At 48.1% G+C, this 13,530-nt stretch overlaps 1 protein-coding gene across 3 annotated transcripts in view; it reads left to right on the top strand.

The window, feature by feature from the left end:
* LOC142579854 (uncharacterized) overlaps positions 1-13,530 on the top strand; it is a 181,408-nt gene that overhangs the window by 38,260 nt on the left and 129,618 nt on the right. For all 3 annotated transcript variants that reach the window (XM_075690471.1, XM_075690472.1, XM_075690473.1), the window contains exon 9: positions 11,860-12,067. In XM_075690471.1, coding sequence (XP_075546586.1) covers positions 11,860-12,067 — 208 coding nt within the window. The remainder of the gene's footprint in view (positions 1-11,859; positions 12,068-13,530) is intronic.

Here is a 13,530-nt window from a genome sequence, read left to right as displayed (position 1 = left end):
TTGTTGGGCTTCAATGAGTTCGGAGAGGTTGTTGTGAACTCCCAGTTGGTTGAAGAGTTCAGTGCTGGTGCAATGCGGGAGCCCAAGTGCTTGCTTGTAGACCCCTCGTATGAGGGTGTTGAGCTTGTTTTGCTCAGCCCGGTACCAGTTGAGGTACGCAGCAACGTACGTAATGTGGCATATGACAAAGGATTGGACGAGTCGGAGAAGGCTTTCTTCTTTGAGTCCTCCTCGTCGGTTAGATATACGTTTAAGAAGTCGTAGGGTGTTTTGCGATTGGGCACAGATCTTGTTGAGAGCCAAGGCGTTAGAGCCGTTGGTAGAGATGGTGAGACCGAGAACCCGGATACTAGGGACGTGTGGGATAGGACTGCCATCTTGAAGGCGTAGGGTGATGGCGTCACAGGGTCGGTGATCAGATTGGTGTTTGGGAGGGCGACCCCGCTGAATGGGCTTGTATAACAGAAGCTCCGATTTAGCCGGCGAACAGCGCAGTCCGGTCCCTTGGAGATAGGCTTCAACCGTGTCAATCGCCGTTTGGAGGGCTGATTCCACTTGACCATCACTGCCTCGGTACGACCAGATGGTGATGTCGTCGGCATAGATGGTATGGTTGATATTGTCGACTTGCTGTAGGTGCTTGGCAAGGCCAATCATGACTAAGTTAAATAGCATGGGAGAGATAACTGAACCTTGCGGGGTGCCTTTGCTGCCAAGGGGAAGCTGGTCTGATCGTAAATCCCCGGCCGAGAGGGTAGCCGTGCGATTGGAGAGAAAGTCACGGATGTAATTGTAGGCTCGCTCTCCCAGGTGGAGGTTGGAGACCTGGTCAAGGATAGCTGCATGGGAAATGTTATCAAAGGCTTGAGTGAGGTCGAGTCCGAGGATGGCTTTCATGTTACGGGAACGATCGTTTAGCACTTGATGCTTGAGCTGCAACATAGCGTCTTGAGTAGAAAGGTGAGGGCGAAATCCAATGATGGTGTGGGGATAGAGAGAGTTGTCCTCGAGGTGACTGTTGATGCGTGCTAAGAAGGCGTGTTCCATCACCTTGCCTACGCATGAAGTGAGGGAGATGGGCCTTAAGTTATTGAGGCTAGATGGTTTGCCAGGCTTTGGGATTAGGATAACGTTGGCAGTCTTCCAGGCGGCTGGAAGGGCACCACTGCGCCAGCAATCGTTGATGTAGTCAGTCAGATGGGACACGGACTCGTCATCGAGATTGCGAAGGCTTTTGTTAGTGACCCCGTCTGGCCCTGGAGCAGAACGACCGTTAAGCTTGCGTAGAGCGGCATGTATTTCAGATACGCTGAAATCGGCGTCTAGTGTAGGGTTGGGGCTACCGATGTAATTGCTGTGTGGACTGACTTGTCCCCTGGAGATATATCTGGTGCAGAGGTAGTCAAGCACCTGTTGTGGACCTTGCTTAAGGGTCTCCGTATAAAGGAGCTTCTGCAGCCGATCCTGTTGGGTGGTGCGGGTGGTGGTATTATCAAGCAGATGTTTGAGGAGTTTCCACGAGGAAGGGCGATGAAGTTGTCCATCCACCGTGTTACACAGCTCAGTCCATTGTTGCCATTATTAGGCACAAAGCTTCGTTTTATTTAGTGGTGCCGCCAGACTCGTCGCCTGCTCATTCGTTTGAGCTGTCTGAACTCTCGTCCGAAGACGACTGCTTCTCACTGGCTGCGTCCCACAACATGTCATCCTCGGTGCCATCCAAGGAGTTGCTAATGCAACACTCCATTATTAGGCACAAAGCTTCGTTTTATTTAGTGGTGCCGCCAGACTCGTCGCCTGCTCATTCGTTTGAGCTGTCTGAACTCTCGTCCGAAGACGACTGCTTCTCACTGGCTGCGTCCCACAACATGTCATCCTCGGTGCCATCCAAGGAGTTGCTAATGCAACACTTCTTGAATGCCCGCACCACCATATCGTCGGGCAGCGAGCGCCAAGCCTGCGACACCAATGTGGCCACAGTGGCGAGAGGCGGCCTGTGCAGCAGGCCGGTTGGGGTCATCGGGTTGTCGCCGGCCATCCACTGATTATATTGTTCACGGACATGGCCTTTAAAGGGCTTGTTGAGCACGACGTCCAGTGGCTGAAGTGTTGATGTCATGCCTCCAGGAATGACGGCGAGTGCCGTCCTCCCGTTGCGGAGTGCCTGCTTCACACCTGCGGTCAAGTGCCCGCGAAAGGCATCCAAGACGAGCATGCTCGGACACCGCAGGAGTGCGCTGGGTCGCCAATTCCAGACGGTCTTAATCCAAGAGCATGAGGGCCTTGTCCCCATATAGCCCTTTTCATTCACGCGAACGACAACATCCTGCGGGAAAGCCTCTTTCGGCAGTGTCTTCCTCTTGAATATTACGTATGGGGGCAGCTTTCTGCCGTCTACAGTACATGCGAGCATCACCGTGAAGCGCAAATCCTCGTTCCCCGTAGAAAGAAGCTTGACTTCTTTTGCGCCGCGTTCGCACACTGTGGTGGGTGACGGCATGTCAAACCACACCGGCGTTTCATCAGCGTTGTCGATCTGTCCCAACATGTAGCCATGCTGCTGCCGGAGACGGATAACATAGCGCTGGAATTCGACCAGCTTGTCCTCGTATGCCTCTGGCAGCTTCTGGCAGATTGATGTGCGCCGTCGAAGTGCGAATCCCTTGCGTCGCATGAAGCAACGAACCCAATAAATGGAGTCCTTGAATTGTTCCTTGGGCAGTCTGGATTCTCGGGCAATCTCAATAGCTTTGATGTGGATGAGTTCTGCTGTCACTGGCAAAGATCCGGCACGATGCTCGCGGACGAAATCCGCCACCTTGTCTTTGAGGTCCGGCTGCACCGCGTGGCGCCCACGAAAGGACATCTTCTGCACGTTGCAGGCAGACAGCTTGACTTTCTGCGTTCGCCAGTAGCGGACGCTTTTTTCCGAGATGCCAAATTGCCGCTGGGTAGACATGTTCCCATGCATTTCAGCATATTCGATTACTTTCTTTTTAAACGCCGCGGTGAACTGACGTCGAGTACTCGTACTCATTTTGCGGGTTGTCAGGAAATTAGCAAGACCAGGAGTGATTGCTGCACAACAAGGGAAGATGGCACCGTTCCAACTGCGTAGGCCGCGTTAACATTGCGCCGTGTCGGTCACCAAGGAGGCAATAACGATGTGGATGCCGAAAGGTCTGCGCTCCTACATGTTGCCAGACGACTATTCATATTGTGCCAAGGGCCGGTATATAAGTCGAGGGGTGAACATTTAGTAATATTTTTTTTTTTAAAAAAAACCTCGACCTATATTCCGCACTATACAGTATGCAAGCCGCTGCATCCTCGCACGCTGCCCAATTGGCTGCTGTGCACTCATACAATAAAACCTGTTTTCCAGCCTGCTCCGTTCTTGCCGGTGTTGTGCACCTCTCTGCCATCGCCCTTCCACCCCTCCGAACACGAATAGGCTGCACCCATAGCTCTGTGCTGTGTCACCCTTCGAAACACGAATAAACCGTGCCAACTGCACTGACAGCAATGCCACCACATTGTTTGTTGGCCCCTCGTTCTGCACAGTTCTGCCAAAGGAATAAGTCGTCGCTCGTGCTAGTCTTTGTTGGTTGTGTCGAAGTCTTTCCTGGCCACATGCTTTCTCTGCCTCGTTTGACTTGGTGCCGAATCGGAAGATGGCTGATCAGCCCGCTTATTATCGGCAATGCACGACATTACCGGTGAAAAGAAATTGCACTGCTACAGATTTGGAAACGAAGTGCTGTATCATGAAGGACTACAAAGACAGCAAAAAGTGTGCGACTTGGTGAAGAAGTACGGACTATCGTGAAGTAGTACAGACTAGCGCCACTGACAGTGTCGACAATCATCCGCTCGGCAGAGAATTTTGATAAAGAAAACTGCTCGGTAGACAACGGGTGCATACACGTTTGACAAGGTGCTTACAAGGAGGTGGAGGAAGCCCTCTACAAGTGGTTTCTCGGTGCCCATGCCATGAAATAACCGGTCACCGAGCCAATTCTGGCCACAAAAACGAAGCAGTTTGCTTTACTCATCAACAATGTGGACTTCCAGCCAGATGACAGCTGGGTACAGCACTTTGAAGAGGGGTACCGCATTGTTTACAAAGCCATCACCGGTGAGGGAGCTTTGCTTGACATGGAGGCGAAGCAGAAGCGAGTGGAGAAAACGCCGCCCCACAACCTCTACAGCTACGTTGACACCGATGTATATAATGGTGATGAAGCAGGACTGTTCTTCCAGATGTTGCCGTCCAAGACGCATGCACTCTAAGGAAACACGTGTAAGGGCAGCGAAAGCAAGCTGCAGCAGCAAGTATCAGCAACAAGTGCATCGCATTTGTCATTGGAAAATCAATAAAATCCCCACTGCTTCTGTGGTGCTGCTAGAATACCGGTACGCTACCATCACAACTGCAAATCATGGATGACGCGAGAACTTCTTTGAGAGTGGCTGTCGGAGTTTGTTCAACGTATCAAGCAATCTGACAGGAAGGTGGGGCTCATCCTAGATAATTGCAGTGTCTAACACTCCATGCCTAAGCCCTCAAGTGTGGAAGTGTTTTACCTGCCACCAAACACGATGGGCTGGCTTGCAGCCCATGGAGGCCGGCGTGATCACCAATTTTAAGGTTATGTATTGTCGCCATGTCCCCAACAAATTAGTCTCGTTGATGGACGTGGCAACATGGACATGCAGGGAACAACCGGACTTGAAGAGCAGTCTATTGATGGCCACGCAGTTTATCTTTGGTGCAGGATCTGAAGTAAGTGCTTTTACGGTGCATAACTGCTTTAGGAAAGCATGCTTTGTCCGAGGCAGCAATGGTTTGTACGAAGCCTGCGAAGCTTCCACCGACGAAGTGATGCCTGAACTTTGGTCCGCAGTTGATGAGGATGCTTGAGGACTTGAAGAGTCTCTACATGCGGATGACACATTGGAAACATCAGAACTTCTAACTGATGAGGCGATCGTTGCAAATGTGCTTGCATCGGATAGCGATGATGACATTGACGGCGACGATAGCAGCGATAACGCGATAGGGCAAGCTGCCTCAACATTGTCCTCACAGGAGGTCCTGCAGTTGATTCAGTCCTTCCAGGGCTTTGTTTTCGGGAGGGGCCTTCTGCTGCACTATATGGAGAAGCTGGACATCTTGGGGAAGCATATTGGCTAGTTTTATGTAAAGCAAGTAAGTCTGATGGACATTGGGTTTTCTCGTGCAAGCTAGTGAGAAGTACAGGGCGAGATGCTTGTGGCAATCTCACCCCAGCATTTCTTTTAGATTTCTCAAGCTGAGAGGCTGCCGCAGCAACCTTCTCATTTTTAAAAGGCCCCTTTTGGGGCCACCAAAGCGATGACTCGGCAGAGCTCGCATGTTGCTTGCCGACCATGACTGGTCTTTGCAGTTGTTAAAGCAGTGCCATGCTTGAATGCCGACAGCTGTTGGCATTAGGAAGAATGCAAGCAGGCACAATATCGCTTCTTTAACGGTATGCGAACGTGAAATGTGAAATGAGAGACAATAGCGGACGTTTTGAATGTACTGTTATCTACCTCTGCACGACAGATGGATGCACAATGATCAAAATGGCAACTAAGGTGCCCAAAACTGCTGCAAGAAAGCGAAAAACTAGATCAAAATGTAAAGAAAATGTGTCCTCACAGGCAAAGGACTATATCACAGGTAGGATTTAGGTTCTCAAAGTAAAGATTTAAATATTTACAACAAATGAAACTTTGAGCTCCATTTTTCTCAGCTATCATTCTTTGTGCAAATGCTTTCAGTCATCCCAGTGCCATTTCACAACAAATGAAGACAAAATCATTCTGTTTTATGCACTTACAACCTGAAATGAAAGGGCAATGATGATGAGGGCAATAAGCTGAATTGATGAAGGCAATAAAGCTGTCCATTTTTAACCCTTTGAGGCTCAATGACTTAAATATACGGTGCCGCGAACAAGTACAAAAATAGTCGATGCCATATATTTACAGTGCCGTCTGTAGGTTTAAAAGGTGCGCCAATTTCCTAACTTTTTCTTCTCTGTCATGTGCTGCCACTATGTGGAAATACAGGGAATATCTTTTGCACGCCTCGCTTTCTCGGTTTCTGTTGCATGGTTTGTTTTAGCACTAGTTCACTCCTGTGCGTCTATATACTACTGCTTGAGCATTGGCGGGTGGCGGTTGGCGTTTTGTTCTCGCGGGAGGTTTCAGCTTCTTGTGCTTGCAAAACTGATGGCTATCTCGTTACTAATTGCTTAAAAAGCTACAGCTTGTTTCTCGCTCGTTTAGTGCTCACAGGAGTGTGCATAGGACGGATGCCGCCGTGCATGCATTTCCGTTGCTTTTCTTTTTTTTTTGGACTCTCGAAAACTAATTGCATCTGGTTGGCGATAAGATGAAGATTAGCGGAAGTTTTTCACACGTTTTGCTTCTTTGACGGGCATACAACCGCACGGTTTTCTTGAGTGCGTGCATTTACGCAGTTTGATTACGCTATGGACGTACACTCGCCCACAATATATTGCGGGCTGCGCGAGCGCGTGGCGAAGCGACGCTCCTCCCCTCCTCGCGGTGAAACCCTGGTGTCGAGACCGACGCCAGCACGCCCCTCCGTGACTGCAAGGGTGCCTGTTTCGGCGCTTCCTTCTTGCACGCCAGCGATATCCGAGTGTATTCACAAGATGCCCCTCTTGAGATATGCGTCATGGCGGCTTCGACGGGCAGAACTTCGTTTATACAACGAAAATCAATTGTTCATTTTCGTCTTGCCTGTCTCCTTCTATAGAGCGCATTTTCTGCCACGCTCTTCTGCGGGAGAACGCCCCGTTAGTAAAAAGAAAGAAACAACGAAGATTGGCCACTAAAAGGTGCAGCGCAGAAAAAAAAAAAATGACTTGTTGCGCTCGCCACCGGGCTGGCCCTATGCGTCAGCGCTCGTGACTCGACAAAAAGCAGCCGCAGGGGCGCACGCAAGCTCCGCTTCTAAACACGCTTCACATAGTTTCGCCCGTCGAAGCCGCCACAGCGCTTATCACAAGAGGGGCACTTCGCAGCAACATTAGAATATCACCGGCACGCAAGGAGGAAGCGCGGAAACATGCACGCTTGCAGTCTCGGAGGGACGTGCATGCATGCAGGCGTCGGTCTCGACACCAGGGGTGCCCCGCTAGAAGGGGAGGAGGGTCGTTTCACCACGCGCTCGCGCACCCCGCAATATTTTGTGGGTGAGTGTACATATTAGTGTAAGAGCAGGAACGTTTAAGTCTTGCAAAATATTCTCGTGTGCGCATTTTCAAAGCCTTGAACTATAACAATGTATCAAATTTTTTACTCTTATAAGTTTATTTCCTTTTTTATCATTGTTATTCATGAATAAAGAGTACGTATATACCAACGCAAAATATTTTTTCTCGCTTTACGGTCACCCTAGAAAAATTACGGTAAATTTTTTTCGAAATAAGTCCCTTAGAAGAATTGGAATCTGCATTAAAAAAAAAATTGACCCTGGGCGGTCGCATATGGCGAAAAAAATTGACCTTCAAAGGGTTAACTGCACCTAAAAATAAACGTATAGTGTTTCTTTTTTGCAATAGTCATTAAGACAATATGCATAGGAAAATTGAAAAAAATATATTTTTACGCTCATTTCAGCATTTAAAAAATAAATCAGTAGCTTTATTGCACAGAATTCGCCTTTGTGAACCTACGGATGTGAAAATCTTGGCGAACTTTGTGTAAATAATTTGGGGATGACCATTAGAGGCTGTCAGTTGTAACTCAAAAACTATAATAGGTAGCACAAAACTAATTTCAGTTATGATATCAGCATAACAAATCACATCTACCTGCCAAATTTCACCAATTAATTCCCATAAATAAAGTTTTCATTGCCACGTCCTCCCTTAATTGAACCATTGGGGGACTGCGAGATTTGGTTGAGTTATCTGAAAATTCATGGCTGGTGCGGTAGCAGACTTTGTGACTGCAAGTGTTTCTTGATGGCAACCCGTTGCAGGGATCGCACACACAGCTTCCGAACGTTGTAATTCGCACAGTGGCACGTTAGCGTGGCCGCCTCTATAGGTACAAGGTTCGGCCGGGTCGACAGAACTGTTTGAAATGACAGCGTGACGAAGACAGAGGGAAAGGCAACCAAATTGGCACATATTTCGTAAAGTACAAAAGCGCTTGCAAAAATTAGGCCATTAACAGCCGACCACGCAGGTTGTGTTGGATACGCGGCTACGAACTCCGCGCCGCTTCAACAGCCGTCAGTCTAACCTGCACGTAGGATGTTGGGACTGATAGCTGATGAGCCAGCCACACGAGCATATTAGTGGCAAGCATTATGTGACGGCTTAAGTCTCGTCACCACATTGGCGACTGGCGAGTTTGCGTCACGGCCACACTACCTAAGTCATTAGGCCTAATAGCGCTGCTTCATTGGGTGGTGGCTGCCAAACTTAGGATTTGGTGTCGAATCGAAGCAAATCTGTTCGCAGCAGCCGCGTGACACTTGGAAAACTGACAAATCACCTTTCAAACAAAAGCGAGTGCACGGGATGGCAACAGTTGTTCACGAACGCCATCTTTGTGACACCATGCAACGGCCTCTTGTACCCGACGGCACTCTTAGACACACATCGGTCTATTTTGTAGCTTTGAACAACCCTTCACAAGACGAGCTTTGAATTTACACGGCGAGCGCTAATGTGTCGTGACCCGGTTGCATCCATTTGTGCGGATTGTGGATGAAAGAGGAAAGTGGGGGGGGGGGGGAACAACTCGCAAATTGGATGTGACCCTCCAGATTCAGAATATTTCACAGGTTGCAGATCGCGGCGAACTTCACAATGACACGGTGCAGACGAAGCCCACTCTTAAACGTCGGTTTGGGCTATGTGCAGAGCGATGATTGACTCACGTGGTGCGCACTCTGTTGCACAGAATTGCCTTACGATAACCCACCTGCCATAAAGTTGGGTAGCCCTTCTGACCTTGGTGAAAAGAACTGGAATGCAAGACTTTCTGTGCAATAAATAAAACATTTCCACAAAGCACAGGTTAACTCTTAAACTCCAAATCTCACAGGTATTCAGTACAACAGAATGTCACGAATTCATTAGTTTGAAAGGGAAAAAAAGCACTTCCATTCTATTCTAGAGAAATTCTATTGATAAAAAAAATATATTTTTCACACCTTTATATACTAGAACTGAGCTGTTATCAGTGCTGTCATACTAATTTGTTGTTCCCTTGAACATTTTCCTGTTCACACTTATTCCAATTGATAGCCCGCCATCGATGGTTGCAAATTTGTATTTTGCTGCTTTCTGAGCGCTCTCGGACAGCTAGCACCATTTATTGGATTATTTGGGAACTATGTAGTCAATTTCAGTTTTCAACTTTCTTTTGCCACTGTGTGCGGATCTTTAAATCACCTCCAAAAAAGGGGTGTGGCCAGCATGATTAGCGCTCAGTTTCCAAGCTGGCATTGCTGTCATGCCCCACTCATGCACGAAAAAGTTGCACTTCTACCAATTCTAATGCATCTGTGTGCGAGTTTTTGAACATGGAAAGCAGCACCTACGTGGAAGACAACTTCACTTTGTTGGATTTCTGAACGGAGTTTCACTTCCTTCACCGAAGCGCCTCAACTCTGTGGTGCGCCAATTTTAAGATATCCCGCATGTTCTAGAGGTCACAATCCTTAGCTGTAGGGTCTTAATAACTTTCGGTTGGGCAAATTGTTAAAGGCTTCGCTGTGCGAAGCAACAATGACATTTTTAATAACTTTCTCCTTTGTTTCAGCAAAATTTTTGTCTAGATATAATTTTGTCAGACAATTTTTAATTAACAAGTTGTTTGGGAATAGTACCATCGGTAGAGATCTGTTATTTGATACTACAGTTGTTAATTCAGTTGTTAATTGTTAATTGTCAGTTGTTAAAGTTGTTAATACAGTTGTTAATTCGACCCTCGTTAATTTGGAAAATCAGATAATTCGGACTCTTCCTTTGGTCTTGGCAGGAGTATGCATTGCCTATTGCAATGAAACCCTCATTAATTCGGATGTATTTGGCCTCACATCTGTTCATTTGCACAACTCTCGGAGCTCGGCGAGCACTGGTGCATCGCAAATGTGTGACCCAAGAGAGCTGAAATGGCATTAGCGCATCACTAGTCTGGATCGCCATAGTCATCAGTGGAAATCGCACGTGAATGACAGCAATGCCAGGACATTTTGTGCGTATTTATGCATTTAAAGCCTTTATTCTTGCGTTTACCGTCGTGCACAGCACTGCGTTGGCCGCGTGCCTTCACGACTGCATAGTTTCCAGGCATGATCTCATCGATAGCGACTGTGGTTTCGTCCGCAATTGAAGCAAATTTTGTTTTGACTCGGCACGTGTATCTGCCACGCACCTTCAGCACCACAAGGTCACGTCTAGAGCGGCTTCGTCCGCAGCAGTTGCGGCAAACAGTAGTTTCGTTCTGACAAGCTTTCGAGGATAAAGAGGGCTGGCTACATCATGATGGACAGCAACCAGCTCACTGGCGAAAAAATAATCGGGATGTGCGTGCATAACAAAAAGCCTGTCTGTCTCAGGTGAAGACGCACCACGGTAATGCTGTGAATGAAGTCGCGAGGCCTTCTCCACTGCGAGCACTAATCAGCCACGAGATCACAAGAAGTGCAGCTTCCGCACTGCCTTTGTGCAAAATAGAAACATGATTGGCCCATTTATTCAGTAAATAAAAGTGCATTGAGAAGTAATCATTTGCTTATTGTTTTCTTGATACCCTCGATAATTGGACATTGGTTAATTAGGGTGTTTCTTTAGATCCTGTGAAATGCAAATTAATGAAGTTTTACTGTACATACACTTTTAGATCAAGCTTGCTCTGTGACAGGAAAAAAATGTATTTATTAGAGTCTAGACTACCCAAAAACTGCTGCTTTTCCTATAAGTAGAAAAGTGGTAATAAAAGTAGACCGTACTGTACATCTTGATTTCTATGTACCTAAGTTACTTATAGCTTGCTACATTCTTCTTATGCAATGCTAGGAGACTTCTTAGCATGTGCAGCATTGTATTTTCTTGCCCAAAATTTGTAAGCATCAAATATTGTGAAAAGTTCCTGATATTCAATATTCAACTCGAAATATACTACTCGGTATTCGCACATCTCTACATTTCTTGCATTATGCGATGCATAGGCAGCTATGTAAATCTGAGGAAGTTTAGTGGTAATGCTCTGTTTTGGTGCTTTGTTGCTGCTTTGCAAGCTCCATTGGTGAAAGCATTGAATAAGCGAACTAGGTCATGGATCATGTCTTTAAAGTACCTTCCTTATCATATATTGTCACGTGGTAGTGACGGTTACGAAGGCAGCAAAACTGTGATTAACGAAACGAGCGTTTTATTGGGCGAACTTGCGCCCTCAAAAACAGGCTACACTCAAAGAACAATGGTAGTGACGAACACGATCGGCGGTCGTCGAAATCTGATCAGTGGGTCAAGCGCGTCGGCTTTTACGCAGCAGTCGTCGAATGTTCAAGGCTAATCGCTGAGACCCGCGTGTCTTCCACAAAGTTCTACACCATTCGCCTCACGCGATGAAATCAGATAACACAAGGTTCGGCGACAACACACAGCGGATAGAAGCCTCGATACCATTCCAGAAACTTCCGATACATGCAGGCGCGTCCCGCGCTGTGTGATAACGTTTGTTAGGCGGCGAAACGTGGTCGCCCGATAAAGACAAGTACACGTGTCAATATTCCATGCTTAGTGGACACGGCTGATGGCAGGCATCTGCGTGCAGGGCTGCGTTTCTGGTCGGCTAATGTTCCAGTACCAGCTGGGGCCTGACGTGGTGGCTGGCCTGGAGGGTGCCGTGGCCCAGTCGGCGCAGGATGGAGAACTGCTGGGATCTCGCATCCTGTCATTCTGCACGGTGTGGTCGTCCAGCACTGCGTGCACGGCTGGTGACGTGGTCTTGTCGCCTCGTGGCACCGTAAGGCCAGGCTCAGGTGAGTGAACGAACTCCTACACTTTGAGCTGGTGAGCAGAAAGCGTATTTAGAATAATAAAGTATTACACTCGAATCTCGATAATTCGAACTCAAGGGGCCCGAAAATTTGTTCGAATTAAAATAAGTTCAAGAACAAGCCCTCCCTGTAATTCGGAGTACTCGTGCACCATAGCACAATGCACGATCGGTGCGAGTTTATAAAATATTGTGGTGCGCAAGCACGCAGCGAGCGAGGACCACGAAACTGTCTGCGCCGGCTAACGCTTGCCTTGCCGATAACGACAGAAACCGAAACTTCAGGGAGCGGGCTAAGCTGGTGCCGTGCCGGCGTGGAGGCGGGCGCATGCGGAGACCATTGAAGGTGGGAATTACGAGAGTTGACAGGCAGGGCGATGGGAGCACAGTTGCGAGGAGGGGTGGGAGAGAGAGTGAGAAAAACATTTATTATAATAAAGAGGAACTGCAGGGTCCTTTGACAGGCCCTGGGCATGGGTGGAGTTCTCAGTCCAAGATCCCATGAGCCGCGGCCGCCCTGCGCGCTCTCCCGACCAGATCGAGCTGGTCCCGGGAGTTGATGCTAGGCAGCGAGACTTCCCACTGTTGTGTGGTTCGTTGTGGGATTATAGGGTTGGCGCTCGTGAGTCGGCACGCCCAAGTGGTGTGGTAGAGTGTGGCTGGGGCATTGCAGTCTGGGAATTGTTGCAGGTATTGTGTTGGGTACATGGCTTGATATAGTGTGCGGTGTGGAAAGGTGTTTGTCTGTAGCTGCCTCCATGAAACTAGGGAGTCGTACAGAGAAATGGGAGGGAAGCAGACTTGCTTTCCCACCAGCGTGATAGATGGTACTAATTACCTCTGCCACCTAAGCCCCCTTACTGTCACCAAAGACTGCCATGGCAAAGTTGCCGAGGCTGGACTGGGCCTCCGCCGCTGCTACCCTCTGCTTGCTCGCATGCTTTTTCCTTCATCTGCTGACAGATAGGCATTTGCGTTCTTCGTTCTGCGTTCTTAACGCGTCATGTCTTATAAAGATGACGAAGTCGTTGCCACTGATCATAATGATGTTGGTGTGCTCCCACCTGTTGCGGCATCGCCACGTGCAAAAGATAAGGAGAATAAGGTGCTGGGTGTCGCCTTTGTGTCCTTTTATTCAGGGTTCGTCTTGTGCAGAATCGGATGTGGCACACTTGTCTCGGACATCCTTTCCATTGGGACGTCTCGGTTTCGACTCATCGTTGTAAAAAAGAGTCGAAGTTTCGCTCGAAAGGTGAAGCAAGAATAGTAGTAGATTTATAGTCCGTATAAACTTGTAAACATGGGTATGCTAAGTAAATTAGCAAGCATGGTGTCGCACTCGCACAAGCAAACGTGAACACATCTCACTTGATGAACGTGGAAACTCGCTGTCAAAACGCTGGCTTGTGGAATCGCGGCAGCAGCAGTGAGCAAAGTGACATTCCT

This window comes from Dermacentor variabilis, chromosome 4 (genome assembly GCF_050947875.1).
Source record: "Dermacentor variabilis isolate Ectoservices chromosome 4, ASM5094787v1, whole genome shotgun sequence".
NCBI lineage: Eukaryota > Metazoa > Arthropoda > Arachnida > Ixodida > Ixodidae > Dermacentor > Dermacentor variabilis.
Note: the sequence above shows the minus strand (reverse complement) of the source record. Positions and strands in the feature narration are given on the sequence as shown.